The following is a 15860-nucleotide window of genomic DNA, read 5'->3' as shown; positions in this document are numbered from 1 at the left end:
AGATTGTCCTTGAGAAGGGAGGTTGGGGGAGGGTACTCTGGAGAGCCCTGAATCCCTGGCAGAGATTGTGCAAAGGCAAGTTGGGGCATTGGGGAAGGGGCCAGGTGGTTTACTCTGCTTTAGCGTGACCATTCTGCTAGCCATGGAGGGAGCGATGAAGCTGAGAACCAGGGGCTTAGTCCCTGAAAGAAATTGTCAGGAAGACCAGCTCCAGAGGATGGCCCTGAGCTGGAAGGGGACAGTGGCGTGGAGATACAGGACAGCTTTGAGCAATTCAGGACCGAAAAAGACTGAAAGGCTCCTAAGTCTGAGTCTAGGATGACTCCCATGGATGGTAGGAGGGACAGTTTTGGGGCATGCTGGGTGTGAGGGGTCTGTGGGATGGCCAAGGAGTGTTGACCTGGACCAGGTGGCAGCTCAGGCATTGTGTTCCAGAAGCTAGTCACTTGGAGGGGAGAGACAGGATATACAAAAAAGACGGTGGGGAGAGGCCTCAGATTCTCGGGGTGGGGGTGTACAGTTGACTGATTTAAAAATGAACACAAAGGGAAGAGGCTTGTGGGCAGGTGCATCGGCCAGGGAAGAGAGGAGGCGAGTCTGGAAGACCTGGAGGTAAAGGGGCATTTGGAGCTACAGCTGTAGCCTGAAGATGGAGACCAGGCCAGGACTCCATGCCAAGGAGCTTGGGGGTCAGACCCATGGCCGGGCCGTGGTTAAAGGGTTGAGGAGATTCTGGTCCCCCCCTAATTGTCGAAGGAGGGAGACAGCCAGTAGAGCCAGTAGGGCAAGGACTTTCAAGCTTTTTGACCAAGGCCCACCATAAGAAATATATTTTACATCAGGAACCACTACACACAAACATGCACACACATAACTGAAACATTGTTTCATAAACATTATTTACCCTTACTACCTGGACGCACGCTGGTATTTTCTATTCTATTCTTTTTTTAATGCTGACCATGGCCCACTAAATTGATTTCACTAAGTTGATTTCAAATTGTTGGTACCTGTGGTTTGAAAAACCACTGTTCTAGAGGAAGTCCTGGGAAAACAGAGAGACTGAGGTCAAGACATCCAAGAAGAGAAAGTTTGGGGCATATAGACAGAGGTAAAGAGCACTTAAGACAAAGATGCAGGGAGAAGCAGGCAGATGCCAATACATAGCTAGGGAGAGAGAAATAAAAGAAAGCCTGACATAAATTGAGCAAGAGAAGAGAGAAGCAGAGAGGACACTGTGGGTGTGAGGAAAGGGGTCATGATGGGCAGCCATGCCCCCTGCCCACCCAGCCAGTCCTCTGGGTGTAAGAGTATAAGCAAACCCTGCTGGGAGCCATATGCCAGCTCCCCACCCCACACACACTCCAGGGTCCCCGCCAGCCAGGCACCGACAAGGGTGCCAGGCGGGCAGCAGCTGGTGTGCCCGGGAGTTCGGCCAGGTCTGCCATGAGGGCAAGCCCCAGATGGGGAGCAGCAGTGGGTGGCAGATGGATGGGGGGAGCCCCTCAGGTCTCAGTCTCACCTGACGGAGCGGATGACCGTCTTCACAGCGGGCATGACTTCGTCCACTGTGAGCTCACACTGGTAGCTCTTCTCCTCTGCCACATCTTCCGAGGGGCCCTCTGGAAAGTCAGGGGGCCCAGGTGGTAGTGGCAGAAAGAACTACTCCCGCCTCCACCACCACGTGCCTAATGACCCTTAAAGGTCCCAACAGGGAGACAGAGGCCCGGAAATGTCCCAGAACCTTTCTGGGGGCACAAGGCAGACCAGGCTCCAGCCTCCCTTGCTGCCCTACTCAGAGCAGAAATCTCACTTGTTGCATGCCCATCTCCCTATGCTGAGTCAGAGTAAACACCCGCCTGCTGGCCCGGTGTGGGAGCTGTTTTAGGGCACATCTGCTGTGGCCCGGGGCAAATTGCACAGAGCCCTGGAGAAAGCCCCACTAGTCCCACCATGCAGAACAGTGAGTTTCAGAGAAAAGGAGCTTGCAGCCTCTGCACATAATCATACACAGTCTTATCCTTCAGCCAAGAGGGAAGAAAGCTCAAGGGGCCAGTTTCCATGCCTAGCTCTGCTACTGGGGAAATCCCTAAATCAAATCGTTCTCCCTCCGGATAAGAGAAACTGCTTTTCCAAGGCTGGTGCACTGCACAGAGAAGTGATCCTCTTCTGGCCCATAGGGGCAGGAGGTGGGGGGAGGCCAGGCAGCTTCTTGGGCAGAGAAGAGGAGGCCCCAGGCTCCAGCCATGCCCAGGCTCCCATGGGTCAGCACCTCCCAAAGACTGGTTTATGGGGTTCTATAACTTTCTAGGAAAGGGCTCACTGAGTTGTCAGCCAGCAGCACCTTAGAGACTGACACAACACAGACAGAGGCAGCTTAGCTGGGTCGCCTCCCTCCAGGGCCAAAGAGGCTTCCCGTCCCCATCCTCCATCTTTGTCTACCAAACCCATCCTTGTCTACCAACAATCCAGGGGTCTGAAGCATGTCAAAGCTGGGGGAACTCTTCCAGGAGACTTGGTCCAAACCTCTCACTTTCCAGAAGAGACACCAAGGCACAGAAAGGGGCAATACCTTGCCTAAATCACAGCGCAAGTTAGGAGCAGAGCTAGAACTCAAAAAGTGACCTCTCTGACTGGTTAAAAAGTGACACCCGCCTCCCGCCCCAGGTTCACAGCATCATATCCACGGGCGAGGCTAGCTGAAGATGGGTGGGGAGGGGAACGTGGATTATGGGTTGGACAGATCTGGGTGAGGGCAGCAACTCTGCCACTGACTAGCTGAGAAATCTCAGTCTCCATGTCTGCGAAATGGGTATAAAAACAGAACCTACTTCCCAGGGTAGTTGGGAGAAGTAAACTAGATAATCCAGTGCAGGGCAGTACACAGTTGGGGCTCAGCAAGTACAGACTCCTGCTCCGTCCAAAGCACATTTGTAATTCAGCTAGCTGTTGTTGAGCACTTACTAGATGTTCCAAAAACTCTTCTGTTCACCTTCTGTGGATAATCTCTTTTAATCCTCACAACAATCTTATGAAGCAAGTACTACTACTGTCCCCATTTACAGGTGGGGAGAAATGAGGCCCAGGGAGATGTGCCAAGACAAATGGCAAAGCCAGGATTCAAACCTACACAGCCTGGCTCCAAAGCCTGTGCCCTTAACCACTAGCAAGTGCCACCCTCTGTATGCTCATTTGATTCTCAAACAGTCTGGAGCCCAGCAAAGCAGATATCATGGTACCCATTTTACAGACTAAAAGATGGGCACCCAAAGATGGTCAATCGGTTGCATAGTTGGGACTAGAACCAAGTCACTCCACCCACCAACCTGGACTCTGCCCACACTGCTACCCTCAGCAGGCCCTAGGACCCAGGCCCTAGGGGCTCACCCTCAGCAGAAGCTCGGGGTTTGAGTCTCAGAGAGGCCCGGAAGCGAGTGCGGTCATTGAAGCTCCAGCTCTTCTGCACTTTGGTGGGGCTGGTGGCCTCACCCACCTGCTCGCTGCTCGGGGAGGTGGCCATTGGTGGCGGTGCCAGGTGCTGCTTGGAGGGGCCCGTCCGCCGCTGGGAACTGCCCATGCGAATGCGGTCTTTGATGCCCATCCGGCTGCTGGCAGGGCAGGTCGGGTGGGGGAGAGAGGCAAGTTAGCTGGAGCCGGGGTGGGCATGAGGGGGTACACAGATGGCTTAGGAATTGAGGGTGGCTATTGGGTCTTGGTTCTCTACCATGTGTAACTTCCTGGGATGGGATAAGGGTGTGGTAGGGAGGGCCTGATTCCTACAAGAAGCTGATCTAGGGTCAGTCTGGGCAATTCCTCTCCCACCTCACCTCCCACCCCTCATTGCCCAGACAGATAAGGAGTGCACAGGAGACAGATGTCAGAATGGAAGGAGTGAGTGAAACCCCAGAAAGGAGCCAAAGACAGACAGGAGGACTGGGGAGCTGGCCTGGCCCGGGTAGGTGGGTGGATGGAGGTGGTACCCAGTCTGGGCACAGACAGGCTGCTGAGGGATAGAAAAGCTCACCTGGCCAGCTGTACACAGGGGCAGGCCATGAGGAGTTGAGGAAGGGTGTGTATGTGTGTTTGTACGCACACATGTAACTGTAGGTACACAGGTACTAGTGAGCACACATATGTTGACATGTGTGTATGTGTGTATGTGTGTCAATTTATATTTTCCTCCTTTCCCCACTGCTGGAGCTATCTGACCCCACACTGGTCAGGTCAGGGCTTTAGGACCTGATTGATACAGCAGCACAGGTAGTGCACTGCAAAATTCCAAAGGTCTCCATCACACAGACGTCAGTATACATAGTGCCCTTGGAGATATACTGGCCTGCTGAGGGGCCTTGGCCCTGTGGGTTTAGCCCCTGGACCCACATGTATGCTCAGGACATGCCCTGTGCCCACCCTCCCAGTGAGGGTCTCTAACCTGTTTTGCGGTCTCCCCTGCCTGAACTCAGCTCACCTGGACTGACATCCTGCCCATGTGACCACAGCATCTCCCTGCACAGCCCCACACCCCACACACTGCCTTCTGAGCCTCAGTGAACAGCACTTACACATCTGTGCTCATGTGAGCACACAAGTGTATGTCTACGTGTGCTCAGACTTCCCTTTCCACACCCCGCTCCCCACCCCGCATCCCTCAAACCTTGGAGGAAGACAGGTATGAGGGGAGGCCTCAAGTTCCCCAGGACAAACTCTTGTTAACCGATACCTGGTAGAGTAACCCTGTGTCCAAGAGGGTCAAGGACCATGTTATCACTGGAGTAGGACCTATGCAAACGTCCGCCATCTCATGCCCTGTGGGTGTCACTGCTGCCTCCCTGCTGTGGCTTGCCACTTGAAGGGCCCCCTGCAGGCAAGTTCAGGGCCCTTCCACCCCAAATGTCTGGGGCCCTGGCTCAGAAGAGCACCAGCCAGTCTCAGAGGCGGCCTGAGGTGGAGCAGGAATTGGAGGAGAAGACTATGTCACCTACTCTCAGAGACTTTCAGATCAAGGGTGGAACAGAGGACAGATTCTGGTTTCAGGGCTGGGTGGGAGCCAGGGTCCCCCATGCCCTGGGCATGGGGTATAGGGTATAGAGCCAAGGTACTGAAGTATGGAAGATCTCGAAACCAGGGGCACCTTCGGGAAGGCAGCCAGGATGTGGGGCCATCCTTATAGGTAGGGGCCTCTGCCCAGAGGGGAGAGGTTATAGGTCAAGGATTGGAGCCCTGAAATCAGAAGGGCAGGGCAGGGGTGGCTGCTGCAATCTAGCATGCTGTTTGCTGGCCCAGTATCCCCTCAACACATCCCAAAGATTCCAACCAAAGTTTGAGGTTGGCTCTCCCAAACTTCCCTCTGCGGAGCCATTCCTTTGAGCTCTCCTCATGCTGGCAAGCACCCCGACACCCGCCCGGTGCGTGCAACCCCTCTGTCCTTCACTCCTCCAAAAGGGAGAGAAAGAGAGGGAGGCAGACAAGGCCCTGACATTCAGCCAAGGGCCTAGAACTCCAGATCTTGCGCCCGGCACATCACTCCAATGGTATTCTGGGGTAAGAGGGTGACCTCCCTGTCACCAGAAGTATGCGAGCAAGACTGAGCCTGCACTCAGCAGGATTTATGGAGGAACGGGTCTGGGGGCTTGTACTAGAGGCCTTGAAAGGTCCCTTTCCAGCTCTGATTCTGTGATGGTTGAAGGAGCTTCTGGCCAGGGTTTTGGGTTCTGTAACTTTCCAGCCAGCCAGAGGCCTGTGCTCCTCTTCAATGTAAGAAGGCACTGTTTTCCCAGGGGTGGCCCTCGTTTCAGCTCCTTGGGCAGGGCCCAGAAAATGGCTCACATCAGCCTCTCTGGTGCCGAAAAGCTCAAAGAAAATGGAAAGAAACCTGGCACATGGTAGACATCGAAAGAGCACCTTCCCTTCCCAGGCTCCTTCAAACATGCAAGGTCCTGTCCAACTGCCTCAGCTGCTCGCTCAGCCACTTCGCATGGTGGGTTCCATATTTTCCATCCCAATTTTATAGATGTGAAGGGAGTTGAAATGACTTGCCCAAGGTCACAGAGCTCCTGTGGATGGAGCAAGGGCTGGAGCAAGCAATCAGGATAGGGTCTATGGGAGTAGTTCTTAACGGAGGGTGGAGTGATTTTGCTCACTAGCAGACATTTGGCAATATCTGGAGACATTTTTGGTTACCCTGGGGAATGCTCCTGGCATCTAGTGGGTTGAGACTAGGGATGCTACTAAACATCCTACATTGCATGTGACAGCTCCCAACATCAAAGAATTATCTGACCCAAAATGTCAACAGTGCTGAAGTCGAGAAACTCTGATCTAAGGGGTCTGTCGGTGCCTGGGAGATGGATGGTGTGTGCTTGACGGCGGCTGTCCTGTGGGTGAGGGCAAGCTCTGGGCACAGGCTGCCCTCTGACTGCCTTGCTGGACCCAACCCCTATACTCACTTCCACAGGGAATTTCTTTAAGTACCCACCATCTGCCTACCAAAGGCCAAGGTCATGGGGGGAAGAGAGGCCACCTACCTCTTCTGGTGCTGCATACAGCCCCTCTCTTCAGGACTGTGGAAACAGCCTCATCATTGGCCCCTCTGCCCTGGCCTTGCCATTCCTACCCACCACGCCCACACAGCCAAAGCCATCTTGCAAAGGGGCAAATCTGACCGGGAGACTCCTCAGTTTAACCCTTCATTCAGTGTATTCCCATTTCCTAGACGGGGTTTCCAAGCTTTTTTTTAAAGAGCTATCTTAACTGCTGGACATGCCAGACCAAATGAGGCCAACGTTACACAGCATTTCTTATGAGCAGGCACAGTTTGAATGGAAGCAGCTTCTATTATCACCCACATTTTACATGTGAGGAAACAGGCACAAAAGCCTTATGCCCAAGGTCCCCTAACTAGTGAACCAGGTTCAGATCCAGAACCAACATTTCTAAGAAACACTGCCTCTGGGTAGTGCAGCCAAGACTTCTGTCACTCGTCTCCTACTCATGGGTCCCCCAATCCACAAGGCTCCAGAGGCACTTTGGGGAAACCCAGGATTCCATGAGCCCAAGCTGCTGGGCAGCACCAACAGAATGAGGCTCACGCTGGGCTTTTGAGTTCTTCAGGAGCCAGCTCCGCCCCCAAGCTCAGCTCCTGACCTCCCGCTCAGATCTGGCCATGCGGGATGCCTAGCCCTTTGTCATTGCTGTGCTCTCTCTCAGCTCCACACCTTGCCACTTCTTTGGTCTAGAATGCCCTCTCTCACACCCCCTCCTTTGCAGGCCTCCTGGGGTGGGCAGTGCCTGACCTGGCTCCACAGCTCCTCTGCGTCCTCCTGTTATGGCATTCATCACACCAAATAGCAATTACTCTTTGCAACTCTCTGGGCACCATGTTTTATGAATCACTGTGTTCCTAGTGCTGGGCCTGGCATGGGGCAGGTACCAAGGAATGTAGTGGTGATGCAGTTAAAAGAGCCGGGCTCTGGAGTTAGTGAGGGAGGTGCCCATCTCAGCTCCTTCAGACATCTGTCAGGTCCTTAGGTGGGCAGAGGGGAAGCTAAACTCAAGGCCCAGAAAAAGTCAGAGTGGGAGGGACCCTCAGAGAGCCTCTAGTTCAATCTTCCCCTTCCACAGAGGGGAAACTGAGGTCCAGAGAAGGGAAGCAATTTGGCCAAGATCACAAAACAGATCAGTGGCAGAGCCAGAACTCATCCTGAGGCTCCTGTAAGTGTTTTTCTGGAAGACTAGGCACCAGGCCCATGCCCCCAGACTTAGCAGAGGCATCCACAGGAAGGCGAGGAGCTCAAAGGGGCCTCAAGGCAGATGGCAGGCGGCAGGCACATGCACCTTGTCCTAGGCCCATCCTGTCCCCCTCTCCAGCCCCTGAACTGGGTGGGGCAAGGAGGAGTGGGGACAGGAGGAGCAGGTAAGGGGGTACCTCGGTCTCCAGCTGGCGTGGATCCGAAAGAAACTCCGTTTACTACTAAACATCTGGCTGGAAAGTTGAGAACAAGACACAAACAGGTTAGTGGGAAGGAGACGGTGGGCAGAGAATGGGGAGCTGCCAAGATGGGGCCACCTTCCTGTTGCTGGTGGGAGAGAAGCCCCATCACCACCCAAATCATCCTCCAGCCACATTCCCAGATTGCAGAGGTTCTCAAGCTTTGCATGAGGATCTCCTGGGAGGAAGGTTAAATATGCAGAATTCTGTGCCTCTTCTCCAGAGATTCTCCTTCTGGGGGGTTGGGGGTGAGGTCCAGCTATCTGCATTTTCAACAAATACCCCACAGGAGGTTAATGCAAGAGATTAGTAGACCATGCTTTGAGAAACACTGCTTTAGCACTTCGTTGCAAAACGCCAGAGAGAGGAGGCTCTGGCTCTGACAATGCCATCCCCCAGGAAGTCCTGCTCCTTGTAGTCCTGGGAATGTGCTCAGCCTGGATCTATCCACAAGCACCACCGAGGCTGTGAGAACAAAGTGTGTATATGTGTATGTGTGTGGGGTCCCATCCATAGGGCTCAGACAGCCAAGATTAAGGATATGGACATTTGTTCTAAGCCCAGTTCCTGATCTCCTGGAAGTCACATCTCAGCCCCCTGGGGTCCCTCAGTAGAAGGGACACTCCACCACCACCTAGCCATGCAGATACTCTAGGGCAGACAAGACATAAGGTTGAGAGCTAACGATGGCCAAGCACTCAGCAATAATCTGTTCCTAAGCCTTGGGGGGCCCAGAGACCCAGAGCAGCTGTGAGAGGTGGTACGGGTGCTGGGCTCCAAGCTAATCTCCACTCCCAGAGCCTTCCTATTCAGGAAAGGTGAGACCAGAGCAAACTGGGAGCTACAGAGCACCCTGGCTCAGCTGGGCAGGGTTACGCAAATGCCAAAACTTTGAGTTTCTGCCTGGAGGACAGGGTTGGATGGGGATGGAAATAATAATGACAGCCTTCAGGCAGTAGCAGAGAATCTGAGTGGGGGCCACACCATGAATGCTCTCCCAGGGATCTCCGAGCCTGGCCTGGCCAGTGTTACTTCCTCCCCTCCAGCCCCTGACCTGGAGGACTCTGCCTCTCCACTCACTTCCTGTGCAGTCCTTGGCCATAAGTGTCCTCACTGAGAACCAGGAAAGAATGCTGCTCCAAGCATCCTTTGCACCAAAACCACCCTGTTCCCCAGGCTTTTCAGCCCAGAAACCCAGAAAACCAAGAGCTCCTGATCAGCTTAAACATTGCTGATGTTTTGCCAAGGACCCAGAGGCTGGAAGTGACTTGATGACTTTCTCAAGGACAAAAAGCCTCAAGTGGCAGAGGCAAGCTTTCACTGCACCTCCTCCTCCTGACCACTGAGTGGCTCACCTCTTCTCCTCTCCCTTGTTCTGGACCAGGGGCTTAGCATCACACCTGAGGCCCGAGGCCCAAATGTCCAGCTGGCTGATGCAGGGATGATGTGTGAAGATGAGACAAAACAAAATGGGTACAGGACGGGAGAAATGGGGGGGTGGGGGGTTGAATCTCTGACCCCAAAGCTACACCTCCACAGGAGCAGCCACTTTCCCATACTGTTAGGGGCCCTCCCTTATCCAAATAAGCCTGAAATTCCACTATTATGAACATTTATGTGGGGTAAGCATTGTTCTTTCTTTGTTCTTTCAAGATGCGAAAGCTCCAGAAGAGTTAGGTCAAGGGGAAAGAGACTGTTGGGAGCAGCAAAATGTCCTTCAGCAAGGAAGAAAGGCATTGTGGGAAAATCCCAGGAGGATCCTCTGGGATCAGCAAAGCTGTGGACAAGGGTTACACAAGACAAGAGCATTAGTCATTGGTTGCGTTTACGTAGGTCCTACAGCAGTTCTTAGCCACAGAGCTCTCTTTCCAGCTGGCATCTCGTTCCCAAGAGGTGAATTCAGTGTCAAGCCCCTTCTAGAGGAATATGGTGGGGGAGGGGGTCCCTGCCCTCATACCCCAGGATGGTGCCCACAATTACCTGAGCCGTAAGCACCTGTGGCCAGCGGCCTCCTCCTCTCTCCAGCTTCCCAGGAGGGATGGGGGTGCAGGGATGAAAGAGTGAGGGGGATGTGGAAACAGAGAAAGAAAGAGGACAATGGGATGAACGGAGGAGGTGATGGGAAAGGGTGGTGTGGACAAATCCCCACTCTCCCGGGTGACAAAAAGGTGAGTCCGGCCTGGTTTCTCCAGAGAGGCTCTCAGTCTGTACCTGTCAGGCTGTCCGACGACAACTGACCGGGCCTCATGACAAGGCCTGGGAGTCCCCAGAACAGGCCCAGACACCCATATAGTGGCTGGAGGCAGGTCTGAGAGAGGATGAGACAGAGAATGGAAGAAGAGGAGGAGAAGCAAGAGGAGGTGGCAGCCCCAGAGGGCCCCTACCTTTCCCCAGGGCAGAAGGAGGCGCTGCCCGGCCGGTGGCAGGTGGCAACGGGCGGGTAACGGGAGGGTGCTCCATCAGGTACCGGCGCCCGCCGCACCTCCAGGGGCCGTAGGCCCCCATTGCGGGCCCGTTGCACGTGCTCAAACAAGAGGGCCAGCTCTCTGCAGGAGAGGGCGCCATCAGCAGCAGGCAGGGCCCTGGCACCACCCCATCACCTGGTGGGAACTGAGCTCCTGAGCTCATATTTTGCCAGGCCCTGCCCCTCTAAAGGTGCTCAGCAAAGACCCCAGACCAGAAGGCAGAGGTGCAGGGTGGGAGAGACTAGCCTTTCTCCCTCCCTTTCTACAATCAGTTCCTGGGAAATCCTCGGGGATACCAAGGTTGTGTAGGCTGGACACAACTCCAGAGCACCGTCACAGGGGAGTAAGTGGGAGCTCAAATCCAGCTTACTCTGCCCATCAAGCCTGGAGGCCAGCAGCAGCCCTGAAATCCTCGCCCTCCAGATCTGACTCTAGATTTAGGGGGAAACTGAGGCTGAGGAGGGAGACTTGATAGGGTGGCTAGCCCAACTTCTTTCTCCTGCAGCTGTGGGTTCTTGGAGACTAGATTTAAGGCTTAGCTTCTTCCTAATTCTCCAGCCTATTTCCTGTTTCCATAACCCAAGGAATGTGCTCAGCCTGGATCTCCTTTCTGCCTTCCCATCATACAGATGAGGAAACTGAGGTCCAAGGAGCAGGAGGCCCAGTGGACCCAGAATCTCCAAACCAAGCTCTGGATCTCTTACCAGAGGACTCAAAACCACTCTACCCCAAAATCTTCCCTCTCCCTCACACCCATCATATTCCTAACAAACCAACCTCTGTCCCACACCCCAAGGTATGGGACCTTAAGTCTTAGGGCTACTCAAAGAAAGGGCGGCTTCTTCTAATCTAATTTCCCTCCCTGTCTCTGACGTGGGAGCGTGCCTCTGGCCAGGTGGAGAGATGGAGAGGAACCAGTGTGATTCTGGGAGCCCCCCTTCTCAGCCCCTTCTCTCGTGCTCCCCAGGGAAGCCCCTGAGCTGAGAGGGGCAGGGAGGGGGGCAGCCAGGTGTAAGAATGAGTGGGATCACGCAACAGCTGCTCTTGGAGAACTAATGAGACAAAAAAAAGGCACTCGAAGAAGCGCTGAGCACAGCAGCCTGGCCCGCCTTGATGACAGCCTGCCCACAGGACAGAGCCGTGCCGCATGGTCTTCATTCCCACCCGAGGGCCTGGCCAGGCACTTGGCCACATGAACCTCGATGATGCTATTAACAATCCTCTGTGTGGAGCCACCCCCTTTGCAGTCTTACCCAGGCCTGGGCCAGAGGGATAAACCCACTTCTGGGCCAAAGGCTGCTTCCTGGCACAGCCAAAGTAGGTATATATTTATGCAGAGGGGTGCTGTGTGGGCCCTTGTACCAAACTCTGGCACACTTGTTCTTGCCCATCGCAAACTTTCTCCACCCAGATGCAATACACCGACTGGTAAGGGCTAACACTGCCTCCCCTCAGACTGAGGGGAGATGAACTGGCTGCGTTACTGCCCTGAGTGGCATCAACTCTGGGTGAGCATGCACACTCTATGACACAGGGCTGAGTCAGAGGGGTAAGGCTCCACCCCATGCCCTGTGTCCAATGTCCACTGCCTTCCCTGGGCACAGAGAGTAGGAGAGAGGACACTCTGGGCTCTGAGTTAGGTAGAATCTGCAGAGCCAGCCCCAGATGCTCCCTTGGGAACCATCATCCCTTTCCCACCCCCCAGGGCTGAGTCCCAGCCACCCGTCCTCAAGGGGCATTACTGTCAGCCCTCCCTTCCCTCACCTCCCCCCCTGCAGCAGGGCGTACCTGAAGGATGGGAGGATACTGTCGTAGTAGTACCAGGTGGCTGTCAGGTAGGCCCGACTTGTGTCGGTAGAGTACAGGCGCCATGCAGCCTGGGGGGATGTGAGAAAGGAAAGGGAAAGACGAGGCATCAGTGAGGCTTCTCAACCCCCACCAGCCCTCTGTCCCTGAGACAACCTAGGCCTTGGGCCAGCTGAAGATAGGTATGCACAGCCAGAAGCCAGTTCCAATTCCATAGCCACCAGTAGGGCCAGCCAGAGAAATGGTGGCCTAGAGAGAAATTCCTTCCCAAGGTAATGAGCAGATCAGCCTCAGAGCCAGGGGCCTTAGAGTGCAGGAGTTAAGAGCTGGGGTTCTGTCGTCGGGCAGACGTGGGTTTCCAATTCTAGCTGTGCCCCTTACATATGTGGGCAAATTAGGTAAAGCTGCGGAGCTTCAGTTACCTCATCTGCAAAGTGGATGTCATACTACTTAACCTAACTGGTTAGTGTGAGGTTTGAATAGGGTGAATGTATATGAAACGCCAAACATAGTGCCTGGCACATAGTTGGCACTTAATGCCAAGTTCCCTTGTTAAACTCTCCTGTTATTTTCCTTACCACGGCTGATAGATATCTATTCATTGTGTATTTGATCAACACCTCTCCTCCTAGGCTGTAAGCTGTGTCTTGGTCACCAATGTATCCTCTGGCACATGGTAGGTGTTCTGCAAATGTTCAGGGAATGAATGCTGACTGAGTGAATCATTATTATTAATAACAATCCCACCCCATCTTTCCCAGCTGCCTGTCATTGCCCATGCAGTTGAGGAGGGGAGGACAGAGCATCACCTACCAATCCCTCAGCATCCCTAAACTTATAGGGTTTCCTCAGCAGCAGGAGGGAGGAGGAAGGACTGACTGTCTCCCTCCCTCCAGGTAAGGAGAAGAACCAGGGAGGAACTGTGAGTGGGGTGATCAGTGAGAGCAGGGAGGCATGGAAGCTGCTAGGCAAGACAAAGCAGAAGTGCCCCCCCTTCTTTGGGTGCCTCTTGTCCTTAAGGAACTGCCCAATGCTGACTTCACCAGCCAGGCACCCTCCCAGGACAGGAATATTTTTACTTCCTGCTTGCCTAGGCCCCTGGCTTGGGCTGGGGAGCAGCTGCCAGACTGTCTCATTAATTATGGGCACCACAATACCAGCTGTCTCTCAGCATGGACAGTGCCAGCCGCCTGCCCCTACAATGCCCCTTGGAAGGCCAGCTCCCACGGGACAGTGGCCATTGTGCCCCAGAGGACACTGAACGAAATGCTGGGCTGGTGGCTGGAGATAGTAGGGATGGGGAGCAAGGTTCCACCCTGGGGAGGAAAGATAAGGAGGGGTTGAGTCAGACCTGGGGTGAGGGGGTGGTCAGAGGGTGGCATGCTCGGGAGCAGGCCAGTGTGGGCTGTACCAGCATTCCCTGAACTGTTTCCCAAAGGAGTGTCTCTTGCACCCACCCCTGACCAGGGAGAAACCAAGGCTGAGTCACAGAGCCACATAAATCAGAGCCCTTGCCAGCCTATGTCCTGTCAGAATGCCTCAACACAGTGGGGGAAACTGAGGCCACACACTCCTGGTTTTTACCCACCCCTCTGACTACTGATTCTCTCTCTCCTTGGCCGGCTCAACTTTGGCTGCCCAGCCACGAAAATCTGAGGTTCCTTAAAGCCCAGCTCTGGGCCATCTTTTCTTTTCTGTCTTTCCTCTCCCCGCTGGGTGAGCTCATCTGTGCCTAGGGCTTCCTTACTGTCTACATGCAACGGCTCCACACCTTCTCTGCCCTGCCCATCCTTCTCCTCTGAGCAGCACACCTGTACATCCAGATGCCGCCTCCACAGTGCCACACAGGGGCTCAGAAACCCCTCACACTCCACATGCTCCAGCCAAACTCACATTCTTCATCTCCCTAATCTGCTACCGTAATTCCATGGAGCGGGGCCATGGACCATCTATTTGGGCAAGCCAGAAACCTGGAAGTCACCCACCACCTCCTTCTCCTCTCCCTCATGCCTGATGTCACGAATTTTTACCTCCTAAATATGCAGACTCTGCTCATTTCTTTCCATCTCACCTGTTGCAACCCTAGTCCATGTCACCCAGCACCCCGCCTCACCCAGACTGTTGCCACAGTCTCTTAAGTGGTCTTCCCCACATGCCTGGGTCACCCTCCAATCCATTCACCACTTTTCAAAACACAAATCTAATCACAATACCCACTCTCCTACTTGAGAGCTGTCAGTGGTTCCGCGTTGTTCTTAGGGAAAAGTTAAACTCCTCCCTGTGGCCCTAGGTCTGGGCCTGGCACACCTGTCCACCTGGCACGCAAGGGTCAGCATACTGTGTTGACACACCAGTTCGGCTCAGGGGCTTCCTGGACATCTTGTACCTGGATGAGGTTGGCCGCTGGCATCCTCCGCTTCTCAAAGTGCTTCTGCCGGTGCTGCTCCTGCACCTTCAGGGCAAAGCCAGATCCCAGGATGCCCTAAGGGGATAGGCATGGTTGCGGGAATGTGATGGCGGTGGCAGGGAACAAAATAAGGCAATCTCTACTCATCTGAGGTTCCCACCACCACTAATGCAGGATAGGGGCTTAGCAGGCTCTGCCCCCAAGCCCCCTCTGCCCCAGGCTGGGTGATCCTAGGTGGAGGGGAACTCACAGCAGGCAAGGCAAAGAAAGAGATGCCTAGTAAGGCGAAGCCAGCAGCCAGGACCCTGCCCAGCCACGTGTGAGGCGTCTTGTCACCATAGCCGATGGTCGTCAGTGTAATCTGGGGACATAAATGGGTTACTCACAGGGCTGGTCACAGGGGCCACCCACAGGAGCCTGTTGGGGGCACAGGCAAATGGAAGCCTGATCATGAAGGAAGAGGCCCCCATGGTTGCCCACAAGGGGCTGGTCACAAGAACCTGTCACAGGGACTAGTTAGAGGCATAGACATATCCCCTCTCCCATGCCCTGCTGGTCAGGGGGAACGGATGCAGGTCAGAGGGCTTGAGATGGGGGTCTAGATAGCACAAGCCAGTCCACTAGGGCAAATTGGGGGTCTACCATACAGGCTGGTCATAGGGGTCCCAGCCCTAGCCGAGACAGGCCCACTCAACCCTGGACAGGCCCACTCAACCCTGAATAGGTCACAATGGTCAGGGGGCAGTCCTAGGAGAAGGGAGGCCCTGTGTAGACCCTTACGCACCGTTCCCCACCAGAGCGAGTCGGCGTAGGAGGAGAAGTCAGAGTTGGCGTCTTTCTCGGCCAGATAGACCAGGAAGGAGGCGAAGATGAGCACCAGGAACCCAATGTACCAGGCGGTGATCAGCTCCTGCGGGGGCAGCAACGGGTGAGACCACAGGGAGGACTCAGGCGGAAGGGCGTGAGGAAGTAAGGAACGCTGTGCCCAGCTGGGAGAGGTGGGGAGGTAACAGGCTCCCAGAATTGCCTATGGGAGGTGTTCTGGAAGGGGATAAAAATACCCCATACCTCGGAGTTCCTCGGCGGTGGCTCCGCCAGCCTTTCTTTCTCAGCTCCTCCCTTCAAGGAGACCCTGCCCCGTCTTCCCTAAATGGTCAGGCCTTCTCAAGACCGCAGGGCACGCCCCCGGCCCTGC

General features: G+C 54.6%; 1 protein-coding gene across 1 annotated transcript in view; it reads right to left on the bottom strand.

Annotated features, from left to right (window-relative positions):
- Positions 1 to 15860, bottom strand: part of KCNQ4 (potassium voltage-gated channel subfamily Q member 4) — a 53198-nt gene that overhangs the window by 6022 nt on the left and 31316 nt on the right. The window contains exons 5-11 of the mRNA XM_006903983.1: positions 15450 to 15575; positions 14916 to 15026; positions 14645 to 14740; positions 12241 to 12329; positions 10372 to 10533; positions 3388 to 3608; positions 1523 to 1622 (exon numbers count right to left, since the gene is read on the bottom strand). Of these exons, the coding sequence (XP_006904045.1) occupies positions 1523 to 1622; positions 3388 to 3608; positions 10372 to 10533; positions 12241 to 12329; positions 14645 to 14740; positions 14916 to 15026; positions 15450 to 15575 (905 nt within the window). The remainder of the gene's footprint in view (positions 1 to 1522; positions 1623 to 3387; positions 3609 to 10371; positions 10534 to 12240; positions 12330 to 14644; positions 14741 to 14915; positions 15027 to 15449; positions 15576 to 15860) is intronic.

This window comes from Pteropus alecto, unplaced genomic scaffold (genome assembly GCF_000325575.1).
Source record: "Pteropus alecto unplaced genomic scaffold, ASM32557v1 scaffold170, whole genome shotgun sequence".
In the NCBI taxonomy this organism is placed as follows: Eukaryota; Metazoa; Chordata; class Mammalia; order Chiroptera; family Pteropodidae; genus Pteropus; species Pteropus alecto.
This window is presented reverse-complemented; position numbering and strand designations above follow the sequence as displayed.